The sequence below is a fragment of the Lissotriton vulgaris genome, unplaced genomic scaffold (assembly GCF_964263255.1).
Source record: "Lissotriton vulgaris unplaced genomic scaffold, aLisVul1.2 SCAFFOLD_1407, whole genome shotgun sequence".
In the NCBI taxonomy this organism is placed as follows: domain Eukaryota; kingdom Metazoa; phylum Chordata; class Amphibia; order Caudata; family Salamandridae; genus Lissotriton; species Lissotriton vulgaris.
In genome coordinates, this window is record NW_028253049.1 from 522062 (window position 1) to 543219 (window position 21158).

Below are 21158 nucleotides of genomic sequence, written 5' to 3' on the forward strand. Positions count from 1 at the left end.
ATACCTACAAAAACACTGCATGCCCAACTCACTGCATGCCCAACTCTAACAGAATAAAAGCTACCAATGGGTTTCTTATGAATCCAGGAATATGAATGTGCCCCAAAATAAATCAGTCTTTTTAACGTTGTGCATATAATCAACTGTTGCAAACAGCGCGGTTGGGGAAAATGATTGTCTATTTCTAAGGATAGCGCGCTTACCATTATCGCTACGAATAAAAGAAGCCCAATAAATATGTGGGAACTTATTGGTGTATTGAAAGAATGAAAATGACCTTTTTTCTCCCAACATGTGCAAACTCCGAGTGAGCTAGTTTCCTGGCATTGCATGAATTAGAAACTGATCAAACTGAGTCCAAAACTCCAGGTCAAGAATATGGAAAACAGGTGTACCTTTTGTTTCTTCCTTAAGACGACTTTCACACCTTCCACAGACACAATTATGCTCACTTTCTTTTTCTTGATATTCTTGGCTTTAAATTCGTACTGAAAAAACAAAAAGATTTTAGTTTAGTAAATGCAAGAAAATAATTCTATGCTGTCCAGCTCTTCTCAGGAGAAAATTGCAATAATAGACCAATTTAGTACTGCCTAGTATGGTCAACTTTAGACAGAAAAGTTTAAAACACAAAAAGAAAAAACATTCAGTTGTTTAACTGCCTTGGCAGACATTACCCATAAACATAATCAGATAGGTTTCTAATCCAATTTTTATTTCATAATATGTTTGAAATGGCTGCTGTATATATTTAAATATTTATATCAACAAAATGAATCTGAATCTTAGATAATGTCGGTGAAGTATAGGGGCCGATTGCTCCGGAATCTGCTTGGTATCACCAGCAGAGCCACCTTTTGAATTGTAATAGCTATGGTGCCAATCAGGCAGTACGCGTCTGGGTTAGTTTGTGCACCCTCCCAGGAGACACCTGGCTAGCAGTTCGGGTAGATCTATTACGTTGTGAGGCGTGGTCAGGAGAGGTTTGCATATGATTGGCTTCTCTCTGGAATTGGCAGAGGCCAATGAATACTCAATGGGCTCTGATGTGCTGGCACTAACTAGAGGCTCAGAATGAACAATCGATTTCTGTGTATCTCTTTGGCTATTCAATCAATTACAAGGTGTCATAAGGAGATGTGTCATTGATGCAAACATGTATCTTTCTTTTATGAAGTGCAAGCTGTGAGAAATAGACAACAATACCAGTTCATTCAAAAGGAAATCTATTGCCTCTTTACAAATAATCCTCCTGTAAAGATAGAAAATGACTGCTCCCCTACAAAAACAGTGCTGTTCAACTATCATAACTAGTTTATGTCATTAGTTATCCATTGTGAATTTAAAGACCGCCTTTGACTTTAATGGTTGCACGTCCAGTGGGCTCTGCTGGAGATGAGGCGCATTGAATCAGAATAGCTGCAGATCAGGAGGCGCCGCTTTAAATTAATACCTTGGCCAAGAAGAAAAGTGCGACTCTGTGGCCCAATAAGGGCACATCTCCGCAGAATTACATTTTAAGGAGAATTTGCAATATTTCGGATTGTCAATTGCAAAGTTTCTTAGTTTGGGACTTGAAGGTTTAAATGTAAATCTAGTGTGAATATGGGGAGTTGACTGGGAGTAATAATAGCCTTTACAAGTAGCAGTATCCTAAGTGGGGAGGGGGGGGGAGTAGGTTGTGGGAGGGCTCCCTAAGGGCCGACGGTATAGCTCTAAGGACCATCTTTGAACCAAGCGGAGTCCTTCATTAAATGCATAAATACGAATATTATTTCATAAACTTATGCTTTTCCCCTGGCTCAGTGCAATGGGGAAAGTGTTTTCACATTTGTGTTCTCATTTACGAGGGATGTTATTCACGCCTTGGCGCTTTAACATGGAGCACCCATCCTTTTCCTAGAGCAAACTTATGCTCTTGGCACCAAGCAGGGCTAGACATAAAGGTCACGTGCTGCTGTTGTGCTGCCAGTCTACAGACACACAAATTTGGAGGGAGCGTAAACGTGGGTTAAGTAAATGTAAGAATATATCATCTGACTAAAGTCAAACTCCTAACACTTTATACCAAAAACCCATTGGAAGGAAAGTTCATAGATAATCTAAAACACATTCCTCGATATTGGAACAGCTTCCAAATGCACTCACAGTCAAATAGACAACATGTGTAACAGACTTACCAAGCCTATGTAATCAAGGCATGTTTGTCCAGACAAAGCGAAACAACCCCTGGGGCTGAATGATCTAACACAAGTTATTCTGAATGAAGATATTCAGAAAGAGAGACAACAACAGAGAGGGAGATTAACATGTACTTCTGAAACAGTTCATCAGAAAGTCTCCATGGGCGATGGTGAGATCGCTTGAATGTTGCCTCCTAAACTCAATGTAAACATTTTTGCTATCTTTCCTATATGGTTTGTTTTGATGAATAGCCTGAAAAACATGGGACCATCTCAGCAGAATCATCCGCCTAGAAACTCTATGTAGTTGATATGAGCATCGACCCGCTCATTGCCCCACTGAAGGAGCAGTTCCTGGTCTTAAGTAAAGTCCTGCACTTTGTAGCCTGGGGTTTAGAAATGTCCACTCTAGAGTCTGGGGTCTCCTTCCAATGATCACCTTCAACATTTGAAGGCATGTTTGCTGGCAAAGACGATGTAGGGCATTGTCCTGGTCACGTTCATAAAGAGTCTGTTCTTGGCAATATTTCTGTGGAGAAGTGGTAGAGCCAAATAACTACATTTTTTTGCAGAAAGACAACCCCGTTACAACAGTGGTTAAGACTTGCAGCTGGTTAAAAACGTTTGTTAGTAATGAGACAAGTTATTAAAATTCATTTTTATGATAATCTGTTGGATTACCACAATTCGTTGTATATTGGCTGGCCAAAGTATACCATGAGATGGTTGCAACATATGCCGAATGAGGTTGTTCATGTAACTGCAAATCAAAAGCCATGAGTATGTTGTTCCCAATAGGACCAGCTTACACTGGTTCCCTCTACTAGCCAGGGAAATTGTCACAATTCTTACAATGGCCAATTGAGAAACAAATCAAGAGGGCAACTCCTATTTTAGACAGATACTTCAGCTTCCTATGAGCAAACAGATTTTGAGATCATGGGTTTTGAAGGGGCTAACCATCTTCATTTCAAGATATTCAAAATCCCATAAGAAGGGGAGGGAGGAAAGATGCAATATGATGAGCTATATGGCATGACTACAGGTTGATGAAGGCCCAAAAAACAGGAAAAACATATATATCTAGCTATATATAACCCAAAAGGACTCCAAACCTCCCTACCCACATTCAGGTGGCACGTTTATCGGTGGAGCACAGCACGGCACAGCAAAACCTGAGTGCAAGTTTACTTCTTTTTTGAAGTACAGAAACTTGCACTCCAGTTTTGCGGTGCAGAAAAAGTTTCGGCTAAATCCCCCATGTATTTCGACAATTACGGGTCTTGTTCATAATATAGTTACAAAGTGCTTGTGTTCAGTATATACAGTGCGAAAGAGATTGACAGAGATAAAGGACTAAATCATAGCCTGTAAACAAAGACGTCATCTTGGATTCTTCTAACTAGGTAACAATTTTAATGTGTTTTATTCTAAAATGCCATATGTCAATGCACCTAAAGTGTATCCCTAATTGAATAATTCATAATTAACTGAATATTGGCAGTACATTAGGCAGACCACATTATATGATAGCATATCATTATGCCCAAATGAGCCAGCAGTCTGGCAAGACAATATCCTAATGGCTTATTCAGTACAATTAGGCAAAAATGTTCAACTGAAGTACAAAGTCACTCTTCCATGGCATGTCCTCATAAAACTAAACCATTTTTGTGGAACTCTAAGCCTGAAAGGGTATTGTTTTGACCTGTAAATAAACTGTACACATTCAGCAGTTCATGAAGAAAAACTTAAGCACTTTATTTGGTAAATTTGAAGTGTAATGGAAACAAAGATTTTAATAGGAACAAAACAAATCAATACACTTTACTTAGTGATGCTCAAATGATAAATATTCACTGAAAACAGTTTGCCACACAGTCTCATTTGATTGTAATACAGTTTTATCAGTAAAACTGCAGGTTTGTTCAAATTTAGTGGCCTTTTAAATGGAAGATGTGCTTTCTGTAAAAGGCAGTGTGCTACCACACGGTGCTTCAGTTAAATTAAAACCATAAATAACCCGCCTCCTGTCCATTAAGGCTAGACTGGTTGTGAGCCTTTTTCCTGTAAAAAATCGAGTCGTAAAACCTTTGGGAAGCACTGCTCTAGTGGGACACACCCACAACTAACATAAAATATACCACACCACCCTGCAGATCAAGTTCTTAATAGTAAGAGATGGTGCTTGGGACTGTGTTGTGTTCTCAGAGTAAACGTGGCACTAATGGCCAGATAAAGATGCAACTGTGAGGCACAGCCCCCCCTTTTATTACTATATACCTGTCCTTGTGTGTGTGTGTTTTTTTAATGAATGTAACATTGTACATGTTGTAAACACACCACCGTAGCCTCAAAGGTAGGAAGCGCAATGGTAACACAATGGCATTCATGTGTGACACAGGACATCAGCAATTACTGTCAATAACATTTAGCACAATATCTGCTGATGTGCACAGTTTTCTTAATTAAGAAAATCTAATAACTTTAAAGCCTGGGCATCCTTTCCAAATTAATGTGTGACACAATGTCAAAAGAACTAGATAATGTCACAGAATGCGGCCTCATTTGCATTTAATCGCACACTAGACTGTATAACTACATTTCTCTTTTGCATAAATTACCTTTCCTTTGCTGCATAATTTAGCTATATTGGATGTATAATTTATTCAGCAATGGTGGCTACCCAACAGTACAAACGAAACAAGTAATATAAATGTGGTAATCTCTAAATCAAGGTGTGACGAGAATGCAGTAATCATGGACAATAATAGTTCAATATATTTAGTAACCTTCAAATGAGTAATGGAATCCTAGTGAACTCCAAGGAAATGATTCATCTAAATGTATCTTAATTGGAAAACAAGCTTATTTAAATGTATATGAAATTTGCCAGCCTTGTTGACGTCTTGTGTTTGTATAGTAGTTCGGCGTAAATCTATATTGAAAATGGAGAATACTCAGTTCAAAGGAAATGTGCAATGTTAGCATAGCATAACAGAAGGGTCTCAACGTTCAGTGGACTAATCTATCTATTGCTGGGATCTGTTTGACTCCATGGTCTCAGATCCAAATCTCACTCAGCCTCTCATCATCCTAAGGCTGATAAAATGAGTACCATTCAGGTAAACATTTGCTATACAGCTACAAGAAATACTTTAGGGAGAAAATGTGCTTTACAAATCTATAATGCTACCCTGAGGTTTTACTTCAGTAAGTGCTGCATGACAATGTAGGACCCTCAAATGTACAATGCAAATGTAGCATCACTAACAGAAATATGGGGTGCACAAAGGAGCTGAATAGAGTTTGTAAAGGCTTTGTCAAGCATCCAAAGCCAGACTCCATTTTGAGCATGTTAAGTTAGCCTGTCTGACTTTGTTCCACATTCAGCAGGTCATTATCTTTTGCAGAACTATTGAAAGTGTCAATTCATCTAAACAATAACTTTGCAAACACATAAGGAAACACAAGTCTGCTTAACCGCATCGCTGCTGCGGTGATTTTTGCGCTGTGCGGCTTTTTTCTAAAAACCGCGTTACATGACGAGCTCAGCTCGTCATCCGCACACGTCACCCGTGGCTGATGACGAGCTGAGTTCGTCATCAGCATCGAAGGGGTTAAGCTACATGATTGTTACATTTCAAGGTCTGACTGTGGATGTGTAAAATAAACATGTAGTCCAAGCAGTTTCATCATGCTGGTTCAAACCGGTTATATCTCTGATTAAAGAGAAATTCTCCAGTGTAGTAAAAAAAAACAAAGTCAGTGGTCAATACTGTATAAATCACATGAATGTACTACTGAATTAGAGAGGTGTAGCACCAGGTTATCACTAGAGATCCCGCCAAACTTCTGCTGTATCCATTCTTAGGCTGACAGCCTATACAGAGAGCAGAGGAGAGGAGACGAGCCCAGCTGATGTGGGTTTTCCTTCTGAGGAAACACTTTCTTTCAGTCAAAGTCTGATAACCATAGTTTATCCACTTTGAACAAGTATGCAGTGCGCTGAGCCTCAAGAAACTGTAGAGACTAGTTAGGTGCTCCATGCTGTCATTTTCTAGAACATAGAAGTAGTCTTTAGGATCCTAGGTTTTTAGGAACATTCTAATCATGCTAGAACTGGTCAAAGTTGTCTTGCTGCTAGCAGCATGCTTGAATTATATTCTGTGTGGCTATTACTCATGTACTAAGCACAGGGGTGAGGGTGCTGACAAACACTTTTTAACATATATAATGTGTTTTCTTAGTGCTTGTGTGTACTATTCTAAAGAACAAAGCTGAATATTACCATTGTATCCCTGGCCCAATTATGGGACATTTAGTAACACAGAAAGCATGGACACCACACCAGAAGATATGCTCCGTGTGTTTGTATTGGGCTACAACACCCTGGAATTTCCCACTCAAGCGATGGTGAACTGAACTCAGTCCAGGTACTTATAGATGGGAATGGCAAACCTTGGAGACCTGCTTGCAATAAAAAATTAATAAATAGAAAATGAAACACAGAAGTGGGCATACTTTCTGGTAAGGTTTGGGTCATGTAATATTAATCCACCCTTTAAGACCTACTGACTTGAACATATGTTTTTCACAATAAATAGGACAGCCCTACTTCAACTGAGGCAGTTTTTTCATTGTTGACAGTTCAGACCTATGACATCTGACAAAACTGTTCCTTAGGAATCAATCAGGGCCACAAGCTTTATTATTGGCTTATCGCAGTCACCAACTCAGGCCTACTCTATTGATTATAGATTGGTCCTCAAGGCAACATTCAGGCATACAGTGGTGGTCGCCACTCGGTAGCTATAGTTAGGTTAGCTGTTCCATCGAAAAGTTGCGTTCGACGAATCTCCACAAACCTTTCCAAAAGGCACTAATTCTTTTGCCTAGTTTGAGCATGGAAACTTACAGGGTGATCTGTCCATGCAGGGTTGAGAAAAAAAGAGGGTCCCAAAATGCAAAATCCCTATGCATTTTCCATAGACTAATTTAAGAAGAGCTAAAGCAAAAACTGCTGAATGGAATTACACTACATTAGGAAAGAAGCCAGATCTTGGTCCGCAGATTGTGCCTTTTGTGATTTGGTGTAAGTCCATTCAGAATTTAATAATATATATCATGATTGGTGGGTCTGCAAGAGTTTAGGGAGCCTTCCGCAGGAATGCCCAGGGAATTAATTTACCCTTGGGCCATCCCGCTCACATGGGAATCAGACTCCAATGGGAGCATCAGAGAAATGTTGCTGGCAACCATTACAGGACTCTGGGACGTGGTGCCCTGTCTGAACACGTAAAAAATATATATATACATATGTGGGGGCAGGGTAGGGATACCCGGACCTCCTTGGCCCCACGGCGGACACCTAAAGAGACTCTCCCAGGAGCCAAAAACATGGGGATGGGAGGGGAGAAAGAGGGGGGATGCAAAAATTGCAGTGATCCCACAGGACCCATACGAAAAAGGCAGCCAGGGCCACTTAGTTTTAATAATGGGATGGAGTCATGCTATGCCCTCCCTTAGTTTTTTCAAGGCTCATTGGAGCCCAGCCCTGGGCCAAAATCATTAAATGAGGGGAGGGCAGGCCACATAGACTCTCTCCCCAAGTGATTAAATCCTTACTTTAAGTGAGGGGCCCGGACATAGTTTCCCTGCCCACACCTATGTTTGCTCCCACCTGGCTGGAGTGTTTTTTAAACTCCTGCCAAACTGCAGGCGGCAGCAAACACAAAGTCTGCTCCCAGCAGGAGGGAGCTTTAAGACTGCTTACGCCAGCTGAGAGCAGACTTTTGATCTGGTTTCCTGTCCACACTGATGCGGGCAGGGCACCAGATCAAAGTATTGATCACACCCAGAAGGAGAAGTATTAGTCACTACTCCTTCCAGGCGGGAGCGAACCAGGCTCTGCTGCATGCGGGGAGCCAGCTGGGGCCGCAGAGTCTTGGGACTACCCCCGCAGACCCCAACAAGTGTATGGTGGGTGCCCTGGGTGGCACCAACCTTTTGCTGGGCCAATAGCAGCATGGGGAGGGGGCTGAGTGGTCCCCTCCCCTTTAATTTTAGTAATTGCTTTGGGGGATAGAGGCCACGTGGCCTAACAAAGCTTGGGGTGGGGGGCAACGCAGGCCCTCTTCCCCTTTAATTTTAGTAATTGCTCTGGGGGAGGGGTCCCCAGAGTCTTTTTTTAAATAAAAGACTCTGGGGTCCCCAGGACCTACTAAGGCTCAGGGAGGGGGCCACTTGCCCCCACATTGTTATGTTACTGTTTGTTTTATAGAGCGCTCAGCTGCTCCAAAGAGCGTCCCGGCGCTAAAGATCATCACACCTAATACCAGCAGCAAACAAACAGCCATAACGGAAAAAAAATAACCAGAATTAACCATAGCAGCATTACAAAGCAAACAGATGAGTTTGAAGTCCCTTCCTAAAAACCGAGAGATTGGTGCACGTCCGCAACGTCAAGGGCAGTGTGTTCCAAAGACGGGGTGCAAGGTAACTAAAGGAGCGACCTCCACAGCGAGCACGCTTCACTGTTGGGACGATAGCCTTGGCCTGGGCAGCAGATCTCAGAGGTCTAGATGGGAGATAGAAATTGACCCTTCTCTGCAGATATTCAGCGCCGAAATTGTGAAGCGCCCTAAAAGCTGTAGTTAGGGTCTTGAAGAAGATGCGCTTACGAATCGGACACCAATGCAGAGAGACAAGAAGATTGCTGGCCCTAGATCTTCTAGTTAGACCTAAGATTGCCCTGGCTGCAGAATTTTGAACTATCTGCAGACGAGTCAGCAGATATTCAGGAAGACCTAAGTAAAGGATGTTGGCGTAGTCTAGGCGCGAGCCTATTAGTGCTTGCACCGTGATGTTCTTATGCTCCAAAGATAAATAGGGCAAAAACTTACGCAACATCCTTAAGATGGCAAAGCACTTCCCAGTCAAGCCAGCAACCTGGGCTTTGAAGGAAAGAGTGCTGTCAACCATCATACCCAGGTTCTTAGCTGTGACCGAATCGCTGGCAGGGGGAAACATGGCCAAAGGCCACCATTGCTTCCATCTTGGGTCTGCAGGACAACCAAAGAACAATATCTTGGATTTGTCGGAGTTGCATTTGAGGCCATTTTTCCTGAACCATTCAAACACAAACTCCAAGCACTTCCGAATGGCTGCTCCATCGAAGTCACAGCCCCTGTCACAAGTGAACAGGAGCTGTGTGTCATCCGCATAGGATATGATCTGGGCCACTAGCTCCTCCACCCGTGCCGCAAGAGGTGTAAGGAAGATATTAAAGAGAGAGGGACTAAGAATGGAGCCCTGCGGGACCCCTACCTCAAGCTGCGGCATCAGGGTGGAGAAAGGGGGAGCCCAGATCGTTTGTCTCCGATCGGCCAAAAAAGACTGAAACCATGCGAACACCGTTCCCCGCAGCCCAATCTCACAGAGTCTAATTAGGAGGAGGTTGTGGGGGACGGTGTCGAAGGCCGCCGACAAATCAAGCATGATAAGCAGGGCCTTTCCACCCCTGTCGAGGGTCTCCTTCACAGTCTCAGTTACCTCAAGTAGAGCGGTTTCGGTGCTCAGGTTAGATCTAAAACCAGACTGTGACTGATGTAATAGGGAGTTACCCTCTACAAAGTTGGTAAGGGTGGTATGAACATACTTTTCAGTGACCTTGGCCAGAGCAGGAAGCAGCGAGATTGGCCAATAGTTGGAATGTAGTTTGGCATCTGCATTCGGTTTTTTAATGAGGGGAAGAACTAGGGCCTGTTTCCAAGAGGAGGGGACTTTGCCCGACTTCAGAGATGCATTAATGAGAGAGTTGATGATCGGGTTGAGAGCAGGTGCCAGGGTCGCAAGACACATGGCGGGACAAGGGTCCAGTGGAGAGCCAGATTTCAGGCTAGACAAAAGGTCCAGCGAGGCCTGAGGCTCTAAAGAGGGAAAACAGTGCAGGGTAGGGCCCAAAGAATCCGTATGCATTGCCGTTGGGCATAACCAGGGGATGGAAAGGCCGTCGACCGCTGAACCCGTACTCACAATGTTCTGGGTTCCTTGCAAAGCTGACTGGATAGTACGTATTTTATTAGTAAAAAATACTGCAAGCTCCATGATCCAAGATTGATATGATATGAAAAAACATTTGTACAGCGCACATTCACCAGCGGCTTCTTGGCGCATTAGGACAGACAGAAAGCAGACTGCGGAAGGGACAATTTATGCAAAAGCTTGCGAAAACAACCACGTCTTCAGGGCTCTCCTAAATGAATGGTAGGTGGGCATGAGAGGTGGGCGGGAGTTCCAGAGATGTGGGGCCTGGAAAGCAAATCTCAATCTCCCAAGCCTTTTTCGACTGAAAGGACATGAGGATAGCAAGTTAAGGCCGGCCGAGCGGAGAACTCGGGAGGGAATGTATCGGGGGAGAAGGGAAGCAATGAAGGATGGGCCTTGGTTGGCAAGGGCCAGGTAAGTAATGAAGCCCACCTTAAAAAGACTGCGCTGGACTACAGGAAGCCAGTGCAAGCTCCTTAAAAGGGGTTTAACGGAACTGGTCTTTGGCTGCCGAAAGACCAGTCTGGCTGCTTGATTTTGAACAAGTTGCAGTTGATGGGACTGATAAAGAGGGATGCCTACGTATAGTGAATTAGCATAATCAATGCGGGAAACCACTAGTCCCAGCGTAGCATGGACCAAAGCATCATGGGTGAGAAATCTGCTGATCTTTCTGATGCGGCGTAGATGGTAAAAACAGACCGACATCACAGATTTAATTTGATGTTTCATGGACAGGTCCTTGCTAATGGTAACTCCCAGGCTCTTGACCGAGCTCACTGGACAGGGGGCACAGCCCAGAGTGTGCGGCCAAAAGCTAGAGTTCCATGGGTTGGCTGTGGGTCCAGTGAGCACCAGCTCGGTCTTATCTGGATTCAGCTTAAACTGGTTGGCATTCATCCAGCAGCTGATTGTCATCATTGTCGACTGAAAGCTTTCAATGGAGGCGGGGGAGGAATCGATATTAAAGATAAGCTGGAGGTCATCCGCATAATTGAAGATGACCACTGGTTTCTCCCTTAGCATAAAAATCAAAGGAAGGATGTAGAGGTTAAATAATAAGGGGGAGAGGGCGGAACCTTGTGGGACCCCACAAGTGAGGTCCTTCTCTTCAGACATAAAAAGGACCGAGCCGAACCGCTTGCTTTCGGTCTTGCAGAAATGCCGCAAGCCACCTGAGCGGGGTTCCCCTCATGCCAGCGTTCTTGACCCATTGAATAAGGATGGAGTGATCAACAGTGTCGAACACCGCCGACAAGTCAAGGAGCACTAGGGCCTGGGAGATGTTTTGGTCCGCCCCCTTTCTGAGTTCGTCATGGACTGCCACCATGACGGACTCGGTGGAATGCTGGGGTCTGAATCCCGCCTGGTGCTGGTCCAGGAACCGAAAGCTTTCTATGAAGGAGCCAAGGCACCTGGAGACATGGGCCTCTAGTAATTTACCTAGGAAGGGAAGCAGGGAAATTGGTCGAAAATTGCTCAGGGTCGCCGGGTCTGCCCCAGGTTTCTTAAGGATGGGTGCTACAATGGCCGATTTAAATGGGCAAGGGACCTCACCCAGTCCAAGGGAGTTGTTAAGCAGGAAAAGAGGCACATTGGGAAGACTAAGGAAGATCTCGCGAGCAATGTGGGCAGGGCAACTGTCTGAGGGAGAGCCTGAGCGAACTCTACAGAGGAGTGTGGGAAACGTCTCTTTTGTCATCAGGGGGAACTTCAGAAGTGAGAGGGAGTTAATTGGAGAGCGACCAATGTCGACTCCCAAATCGGGTTTGGGAATGGTTGCTTTGATTAGAGCTATCTTCTCAACAAAATAATTGTTGAGAGAATCACATAGAGGCGGAGAGGAGGGGGAAGTCATCGTAATCCTATCAGGTTTGACGAGTTCATCCACTATAGTGAAAATCTCCCTCGATTTGTTGGAGGAGTTGAGAATTTTTTGCGAAAAGTACGTCGTTTTGGCCGCAAGGATTACGGATTTATATTCTCTCAGGGCAGTCAGAAAGACTGTCTTATTACGAGAGCAGTAGTCAACCCTCCACTTGCACTCAGCTTGCCGAAGGGCCAGCTTCATATCCAATAAGTCCTTGGAAAACCAGCGCTGGGCATCATGGGGGCGCTTAATCCGGATTCTCTTTAGTGGGACAAAGGAATCGCGAGCTTCTGCCAGCCATGTATGAATATTGTCCGCCTGAGCATGGACAGACAAGGGGACCCCAAAAGGTGAGGGGGTCGTCGTGGTTAACGAAAGGCAGAGCGAGGGAAGATCCACCCGACTACAATTGCGAACCAGTGGGGGATTATAAGGGCAGGCTTTCACAGTTGGGAATATGGGCAGAATAAAAGAGATAAAGAAATGATCCGACCAGGCGCATGGAGAGATCTGTACGCTTACAACATCCTGATTTAAGGATCACAGTTGGTCCAGGGAATGGCCCTTAACATGAGTAGGAGCGTGGATATGCGGAATAAAATGAAGTCCTGTTAGTAGGTCAGTAAACTCCCTGGAGGAGGCACTTTCATGCTGGCCGTTAGGCCAGTAATTAAAGTCGCCTATTATGAGGATACTGGCGTGATTTATTGCCAGCTCAGCCACCATACTTCCAAACTGATGGGGGAAGCCCGGTGACTGACCGGGAGAGCGACAGAAGAGGGCAAAAATAAGAGGGCGAATATCTGACTCAAGTTTAAAGATTAAATAATCTGCTGACGGGATAGGAAGCATGGTAAGAGACTTGGATTTATTGGAGTGGGAAATAATGGCGGCAACCCCCCACCCCCAGTTTTCCCCTGAGCGCGATTAGCTTGGTCAATGTAATAGCCGTCAGGGACAGCGGCCAAGATATCAGGGGTAGACTCTAATGTGAGCCAGGTTCGGATAGCAGGAGTATATCTGGTTTTACAGTGTCTAGGAGGTAGAAAATCTCTGCTTGGTGTTTGACCAGCGAGCGGGTATTTAATACCAGATAGACAAGCAATCCCAAATTCTTTAAAAGACATAAGGTACTGGGGTCCCCGGGGCCTAATGGTCTCAATTTGGATTGGGGAGAGTGGGCCACCTGCCGCCCTCTCCAGCAAAAAACACAATTCACTGTGGCTAACCCCCGCTGCACATGGCCGAACGTAGTGAGAGGCTGGGGTGGGTTAGCTTTAGGTACGGTAAGAAAATATTCTTTATGTTTAAAAACGTTGAACATTCACTGATAAAAATGAAGGTGAAAGTAACGTTCAAATTAGGTGAATTGTCAGTGACATTAAAGTTTTGAACAAAAAGAAAAACACAAAAATTCAGCAGTTCTAGTTAGCAGAGCCAACTATACCTTGCACCCCTGTCATGAACCACTTATGACCTCACACATTACATCGCTCATGACATGTTCTATGACACCATTTGCATATAACGGATGACTTCATCCAAGCTTTTCTTGTACACATTGCTCTATAAACAGGTATGGCATTAGAACAATGAAAGTAAGAAAAAATAGCTCAGAATAATATGAGGCATCTTTACTGCGATCATATATACAACCCCCATAGGTAAAGCAAGCTTGTGTTATGTGCAACATTGACCCTATACCATTCACTTCATGGGTAGCAGAGTTCATGCGGACTGTGAACCACAGATGAAAGGGTAGCCTTTCCTGCACATGATGCTCAATCTGTATACAACTGTTCAGGGAAAACCAACTCCCTCCAGATACTCAAGCCCTGTTACATAATGTCCTACTACGGGCAGTCTCTATCTGTATCAAACCCCTGACAGTCACTGAACCTACATTGAGAAATTAAGTGAATACCGTTTATACTGTTTACTCTGTGGAGAGAGTTTACTCTATACCACACTGTTTGTAAACAGCGAAACTCATGACAAATACACCACAGAGTATCACAAAGTATCTACTAAGAACAGTGTACACTATATACAAAACTTGTCCGATGAGCGACTATTCACTTGAAATAACCAAGGTCTGAAGGTGCTAAAGATCATACTACTACCTGCAGCCTTCATACTATGGTGAAAAACAAGCACAGGTACATAGATTAGTACCTTATGCACAGAGTCTTCTATGTTAAGTAGATATTGTCATGGTGGGACGGTTCGGTTTAATAACTCCAGGTGGATTACAATACCTAGCACAGTGCAACAATCCATCCTTACAGGCGAACTGTTTGAAACTTATGTTGTTCACAGTAAGTAAAACAGACCTATGGTTTGTTATTGTTTCATAATAAACAGATAGATCTTGATATTGGCTTTTCACTGTAATCAACTCAGGCCTTTTGAACTGAGCAAAGGAAGGTGTCCTGATTTTTTAAAAATTGTAAAACCCACATGCTCAAGGAAATTGGCATTTATGGATTGATGGAGTGAAGTAGTGTGGCTCACTGGTTAGAGGCGGCAGACCCGAGAGCAGAGGACGGCCTGGGACCAGGGTTCGATTCCCGACGCGGCAGGTTTCTGGACCAGGGTCAGCGGACTCGATAATTCTCTCGCCTCGGTGCCCACTCTGATCAGCGATCACACTCGGCAACTCTGGGCACTAGCTTGCCTCATCTTCACTAACGGCCCCACCAGACCGCCGGGGATGCCTGGTCTCACCCTGAAGATACCCATTAAGGGACCATCTCTCAGGGAAGCCAGGAAGGATTTCGCAGCGGTCGAAGCGCAGAGGTACCCCTTCGGGAGTGATTCCAGCGCTATATAAGCACTTAATTAATTAATTAATTATTGTAACAGTGTGACAATGCATTCACAGCGAAGCAGTATTTTGTTACTTGGAATCTCACACTTTACCATAGTTGCCAAGAGTTCTGGAGGCATTACCCTGCTCTGGGAAACCGTGGGGGTGGGGGGAGGGGTGGTGGTGGTGGATGATTTGCACAATGATAATCCTTGTTAGACCCACTTAGAAGAGATTGTATATTGTTTTACCAAATGTAAATGACAGGATGCATTATAGGAAACACTGAGGCTGAACACAGTTGACATGAACTGGTTATGGTGAAAAGCTAATAGTAAAAGCTCTAAGATCGATCCATCCATCAGGGAAAGTCATGCTAGATGCCATGCATCTGGTCTGTGTATTATGAAAACTTACAAGAAAGTCATTAAGCCTGACTTATTGTGTTGGTTTGGCCCATTTATGAGGGTTCATATGTTGTTTTGCCGATTATAATTTTGTTTGTGTGCGTGTGGGTATATATATATATATATATATATATATATATATATATATATTATATATATATATATATATATATATATATTATATATATATATGTGTGTGTGTGTGTGTGTATATGTATATTCACTGAACAAACAAAGGTTAAAGTAACTTTATGGTTGGGTGAATATGTCAGTGTAAGTAAAACAGACCTATGGTTTGTTATTGTTTCATAATAAACAGATAGATCTTGATATTGGCTTTTCACTGTAATCAACTCAGGCCTTTTGAACTGAGCAAAGCCACCCCCACAAGGCAAAATGTAGAATACAAGCACTGTGTTCAGTGGAAGCACACAGCTTTTACCAATCAAAACACAGAGATGGATTGACATGTGGGTGGAGCCTAAGTCCCTCTTTCAGTGCAACTTCTTAAAGCACTTTTTCTGTTGATCACATAAGGCTGGCGATAGCTGCGCAGTCAATCCGGACCTAAAAAGTGAGACTCCAAAAGCGCGGTGTGCAAAGAAAGTAAACATTCTCATTTGTCATCCTTTAGACCACAGCAGACAGAGCACAGAGAGCAGTCTAGCATAGGCTGCTGAGCAGTCATCTGCCAACCCTTCTCTACATATAGATCTTATCTGATCGAGTGCTGACCAAGTGCCCAGATTTCCAGCGGCGGCTCCTCCATTAAGGCGGAGGAGAGCCGTTCCACTGCTTTCTGAGCAGTGAATAAAGGAAAAATACAATGACAATAAAACATGTTATTATCATGTTATTTTTCCGTGCTATGCCCAGTATGCCGATTCAAAGGCAAGGCTGGGCTATCCTGATTGACACTGGAAGGCTGGGAAGAGGAGTGGTACACGCTGCAGCAAGTGCAAATGTCTGTTTGGCCGGCCGTCTTAGGCTAGCCGAACAGACGTGCACTTAGGTTTCTCCAATCCAGCTGTATTCCACATCCGGGTGGAGAAACAGCACAGACTCCCGGTGCCTGAGCGAGCGTCAAACCAGCCCGTTCAGGCCAATCCCCACACTGTTTTCATGCTAGGTGTAGAATGAGAGCAGCATCAGAATTGGATGGGGAGTCTGTGATTTATCCCGGGGACTGCTGGGAGCAGCGGAGAGCAGAAAAGCACCGAGGCATGAGGCGGCCGGCAGCACCAGGTAAGTCTTATTTATTTTTAAAGCCCCGCACTCTGCTCCCACACTCCCCTCCAATGCTCCCCTCTTGTGCCCACAGTCCCCCACTTCTTATTTGTATCGGCTGTCACTGCAGATTCCTGTGGTAAAAAAGTGTAAGCACTACACTCTTACCAACATTGGGAGCAGGGCCGGACTGGCCGTAGCGGGCACCAGGCGTTTTCCCGGTGGGCCAGATGGGTGGAGACCGGTTTTGTTACTGGGGGGCGATTTTGCAGCAGTGCTGCAATATCGGCGCCGTGTAACAAAAATGGCAGCAGGGCTAAAGCGGCAGCTGGCAGTAGTGCTAAAGCGGCACATCGGTGCTTCTCACTAGCACCACTCCCCCGAACCCCGCGGTAGGTGCAGCTGTATTGCCAGGGCTGCTTGTGCTCCCTGTCCGGCCTGATTTGCAGCAGTTCCTAAACTGGGCTAACTGGAGAGAGACTGTGCGTGAGCCTACTGCTGGAAAAAGCGAATGACACAAGTGTCCTGTGCTTTTCGAAGCTAAAGCACATTCAGCAGTCAGACTGAATCTTAAAATATTTATTGTTATTGATAAGCTGTGATCTCATCCCTTGATGATATCTGGCCTTATAATTCCAGGCTGCTGAAGATCTGGCTGTTTCCATCTCTCTGCAGGGATAAGGTGCCCTTTTCTAAAGCATGACTGTTTTTTCTAAATTGTCTTTTCACGACGATGTGAGTTTTTGGTTGTTCAGTGCCAAGATACCCTATGAAGGGTACACACTGCACTATATAAGCACATAGCCTAACCTTTGCCTGCAAGGAGGATCTTTAACTTGGCATTGGGCATCTTGAGATGGCCTTTGACTTGCATCCTCGCGTCAACTTTAGTTGATGTGGTTGGGACTTGGTTGGATCCTCAAACGTTTTTCAACCGTAGGTGATATTTGTTTCCTTAGTTCCAGGCAGTTTTACCTGTACCCAGCTTGGTTAAATTTGCTTTGGGTATACTTAAATGGGCTTTGAGACCATTCTCCAGGTATGCTTTAGTTGGAGCAACTGTTTGAGGTGAGCTGGGAACCACACCAAATCACCCCGTGGATGCTTGTCGCAGCCACATGAGCAGCACTTCACACATAAGCGCAGCTACATGTTCATAGCAATAGGGCATGAGAAGCCTCTTCCATACATGAACGTCACAGAAAGGTCACAGTGCATTCACACACCTATGCAGGGAAACACTAGTGACTTATACGACACAGGCCAGATCAGAAACCCATACTCTTCATCCAAGCACGCCCAGAGTAGCATGTTACCCATCATCAAATGAGATTCAGTGCCTTGTCAGTGGTATAAAGCGCTATATAAATGCAAATACAGCACCAAGAATAGGAAGCACCAAGTAATGTTTATTTTTGTGCTTCTGTTTTCATGTGGTCAGAGGCGGCACACGTTTTTAGGGTGCTGGACGTATTTTTCAGCATCAAACTTTGACCGGGTAAATGAGAGATAAATATAGCATATTGATATTAAATGTGTAAGAAAGTGATATTAAATGTGTAAGAAAAAGATATGAGAAAAGTGCCAAAGGGAGAAAACATGGATGAAAAAGAACCTGCAAGAGTGAGATAAAGAGACAGGAAGTGTCTTTTTGCTGGAAGAAAGAAGCTCGAGGTGGAATCAAGAGTAGGTAGCTTTGGCAACATGGTATTTGGCACAGTGACATAGGCAGGGGGGTGCGGTGGGAGCAGGCCGCCCCAGTTGTCATCACTGAGGGGGATGACAAAATGGAAAACATATGTGTTTTAAACACATATGTTTGTCAATTTGTCAAGCCGGGGGTGACAAGACATTTTCCGCACCGGTTACCACCTGACCTTGCTACGCCACTGATTCGGCAGAGCCTGGGCTACAGGGGCAGCTCCTTCGTTGGAGCGGAAGAGCTTCACCCCCACTTAAAATCCCTCCCACGTCCCATTGAAAAATAAAATGCTAATTTATTATCACTTTCTTTTTCAGCCTCGTCCCAAGCTAAGCATCAAGACGGAGGCGGGTCGCTGCTGAGTGACAGCAGCAGGGCGAAGGGTGGGCTTTCTATGCACTTACATTTAAAGTACCAATGTCTTTTTGGTCAGCCGGCCAGCCACACATACACACTTTAAACAACTCTAACCCAGCTGGGTTAGAGTCAGTGCAGGCCTTCAGGGCACTGTGGAGCGCAGAGTAGGGCCACTCCCTCCAATCAGACCGCTGCTCTCACACAATGACAGCAGAATCCTGATTGGTCAAGGAAGTTCCAAGCTAACAGCTTCCAGTTCCTGTGGAGGTCTAGAGCAGAGGATGTCGTGTTTGCCTGTTAAGTTTTTTAAAATGTATTTATTTGTTTTTGCACACGCCTGCCCTGTCCCCCACCCTTACCCATGGACGCCAGCCGCTACTGCCGGGCTCCTCAGAAATATTCAGGGTACATGCACTTAAGCTTTTCTTACAATCAGCACTGGCTCACAATAAGAGTGTGAAAGTGGTACCCTCCGCCCCAAGTAACCGCTGGAGCTTCCACTGTCTGCATGAACTGGTGGGAGCCCAGCGGTCCTTTTCCAGCGTGGACATAGAAGGTAGATACTATGTCCTCAGCAGGAGCTTGGGAGGGTAAAGTAAGGTATCGGTTCAGGCTCTTGGGTAGAAAGATGTCCCATCCTGTACAACCGGGAGGTGCTGAGCTAGGGAAAGGCCACAGGGACTTCGTCACACGACAGTGATTAACTTGGTTAAGAGCAAAACTATTTTAAATCAAAATGTCCCTGGTGCCCTGCGATGCATAATTCATCCGAACGTTCTAGGAACAGAAGCAGGCACGAGCTGGCCTGTGCCTGCAGCTGATGGTTATCAGCCTGTGCAAGCAAGCACAAAGGGCAGAATCGCAGCCACATAACAGGGCCTGGCAAATTATTAATCTGGGCTCCAGGGCGCAAGGCCGTTATCCGTGGAAACGGCGCGTCATTAATAGCCAGCATTTGTATAATATTTCAACTTCCCAGAACAATGATGCAAATGAGCTCGGTTACATCGAGGCAGTAAAATCTGACCTGTAAACTCCAGGGGGGTTGACATCATTAAAACATGTTTTGGAAGGTCTGGTTGTTGCATTTGAACACAGGGAGTTGAACTTACCCAGAAGCAGGTTTTGTTAAAGCAAAGCCAGTGCTAAATTGTTAAAGTTTACTCCAAAAAACGACATATTTGAGGAAAAAGATACTTAATTTCAGAAAATGATCTTGGTAACAAATGCTCTCTGAAAGAAACCAGCGGTTGTGCTTCGCTTACTTAACCTCCGGCTCACCATCCCGAAAGAATTGTTCCGGAGACGGTCCCATACCTTAACAAACCATATATCCCTCACCCACAAATAAGTACATACATTTTAATTAAAGTCCATATACTTCCAGTCATGCCAAACATAGTAGGAATACAAACAAAATATGGAGAAAATAATTGTACGTAAAAGATCAATTTCGAAGCAGATGTACTGCTTTGTGCTTGTTTGTTTTTTGAAAATTATTTTTAATATTTTGCCCTCATGGGAGGTATAATCAAGACATTGCTGTTAGAAATGGAGTTTCTGTTTGGCTACACACTGGCATAACAACCTTGATGGTGCCTCCCTGCAAGGCACAATGAGGGGGCCCTCTCCGGGTTCAATCAGGAGCTCTGCAACCAGAGTGCTGTGCTGAGGGGGCACCCGGGCGCTTGGGCCCCCCCCCAATGCGGGGGCTGCGGGGGCCTGGGCTATGCCCCTGGTTTTGCAGAGGTATTCACCCTGTCCAAGCAGTAACCACCACTATATTGAGGGAAAGCTAAATGCACACTAAAAGAAAACGTGCTCATTCTCTGTCAGCTTGGCACAGAGCAGTCAGGCTTATCTAAAGAGGCAATGTGTAAAGTATTTGTGCAACACACACACACACAGTACCACAATGAATACACCACAAAAAGACTCCATGACAAAAATTCAAAAGGTACAAGTTGAGATATGAATTTTAAAAGAATAGGTGTAAAAATAGCGCTTAGAAGCTTTACCACGTTAAAGGCTATTTGAGGGCGCGATGGACCGGCGCAAAGTCACAGTTCAAGACGTCCATGATTGAGTGAGGACCGGGTACTGAAGAGGAGCGTCATAGCCGTGACACATTGATTCCAAATCTGATGCAGTGGGTTTCTCCATGCTTGTCTTGCTCGACCTGTGGTGATGGCGATGCAGTGGTCAAAGCTGCTGGGCCCCAACTGCGATGCACCAATTTCTACACCCGAAACAGGGTTGATGCACTGATCTGCTTCCAGCAGACAGGAGATGCATACGTTTCAACGGTTCGTTATTCGTGAGCACTTTTTCATCGACACGCATCACTTGAGAAGCAAAAATTTGCTTGACCATTAGGTGGTTCATTTACGAACGCCTTCACCTAAGCCAACGGGTCAACTACTGTCTCTCGTTTCTATACGGTTCTTGTCACAACCATTTTAAAAAACTTATGTATATCTGCAACAGTCTATCCTGTACCGTTTTGAATGTCCCTATTTATGTTTTCAGATACAAAGGCCCCTGAAGAAGGGTT

At 44.6% G+C, this 21158-nt stretch overlaps 1 protein-coding gene across 2 annotated transcripts in view; it reads right to left on the reverse strand.

The window, feature by feature from the left end:
* LOC147661180 (uncharacterized) overlaps positions 1 to 21158 on the reverse strand; it is a 224153-nt gene that overhangs the window by 147286 nt on the left and 55709 nt on the right. The window contains exons 1-2 of one of the 2 annotated variants that reach the window (XM_086951260.1): positions 2181 to 2687; positions 396 to 488 (exon numbers count right to left, since the gene is read on the reverse strand). Coding sequence is in view for 1 of the 2 variants with exons in the window: in XM_086951259.1 (XP_086807385.1) it covers positions 396 to 488 (93 nt within the window). In the remaining variant the exon portion in view is untranslated. Of the gene's footprint in view, positions 1 to 395; positions 489 to 2180; positions 2688 to 21158 lie in introns of those variants that run through there. The other variant, XM_086951259.1, reaches the window with a different exon arrangement.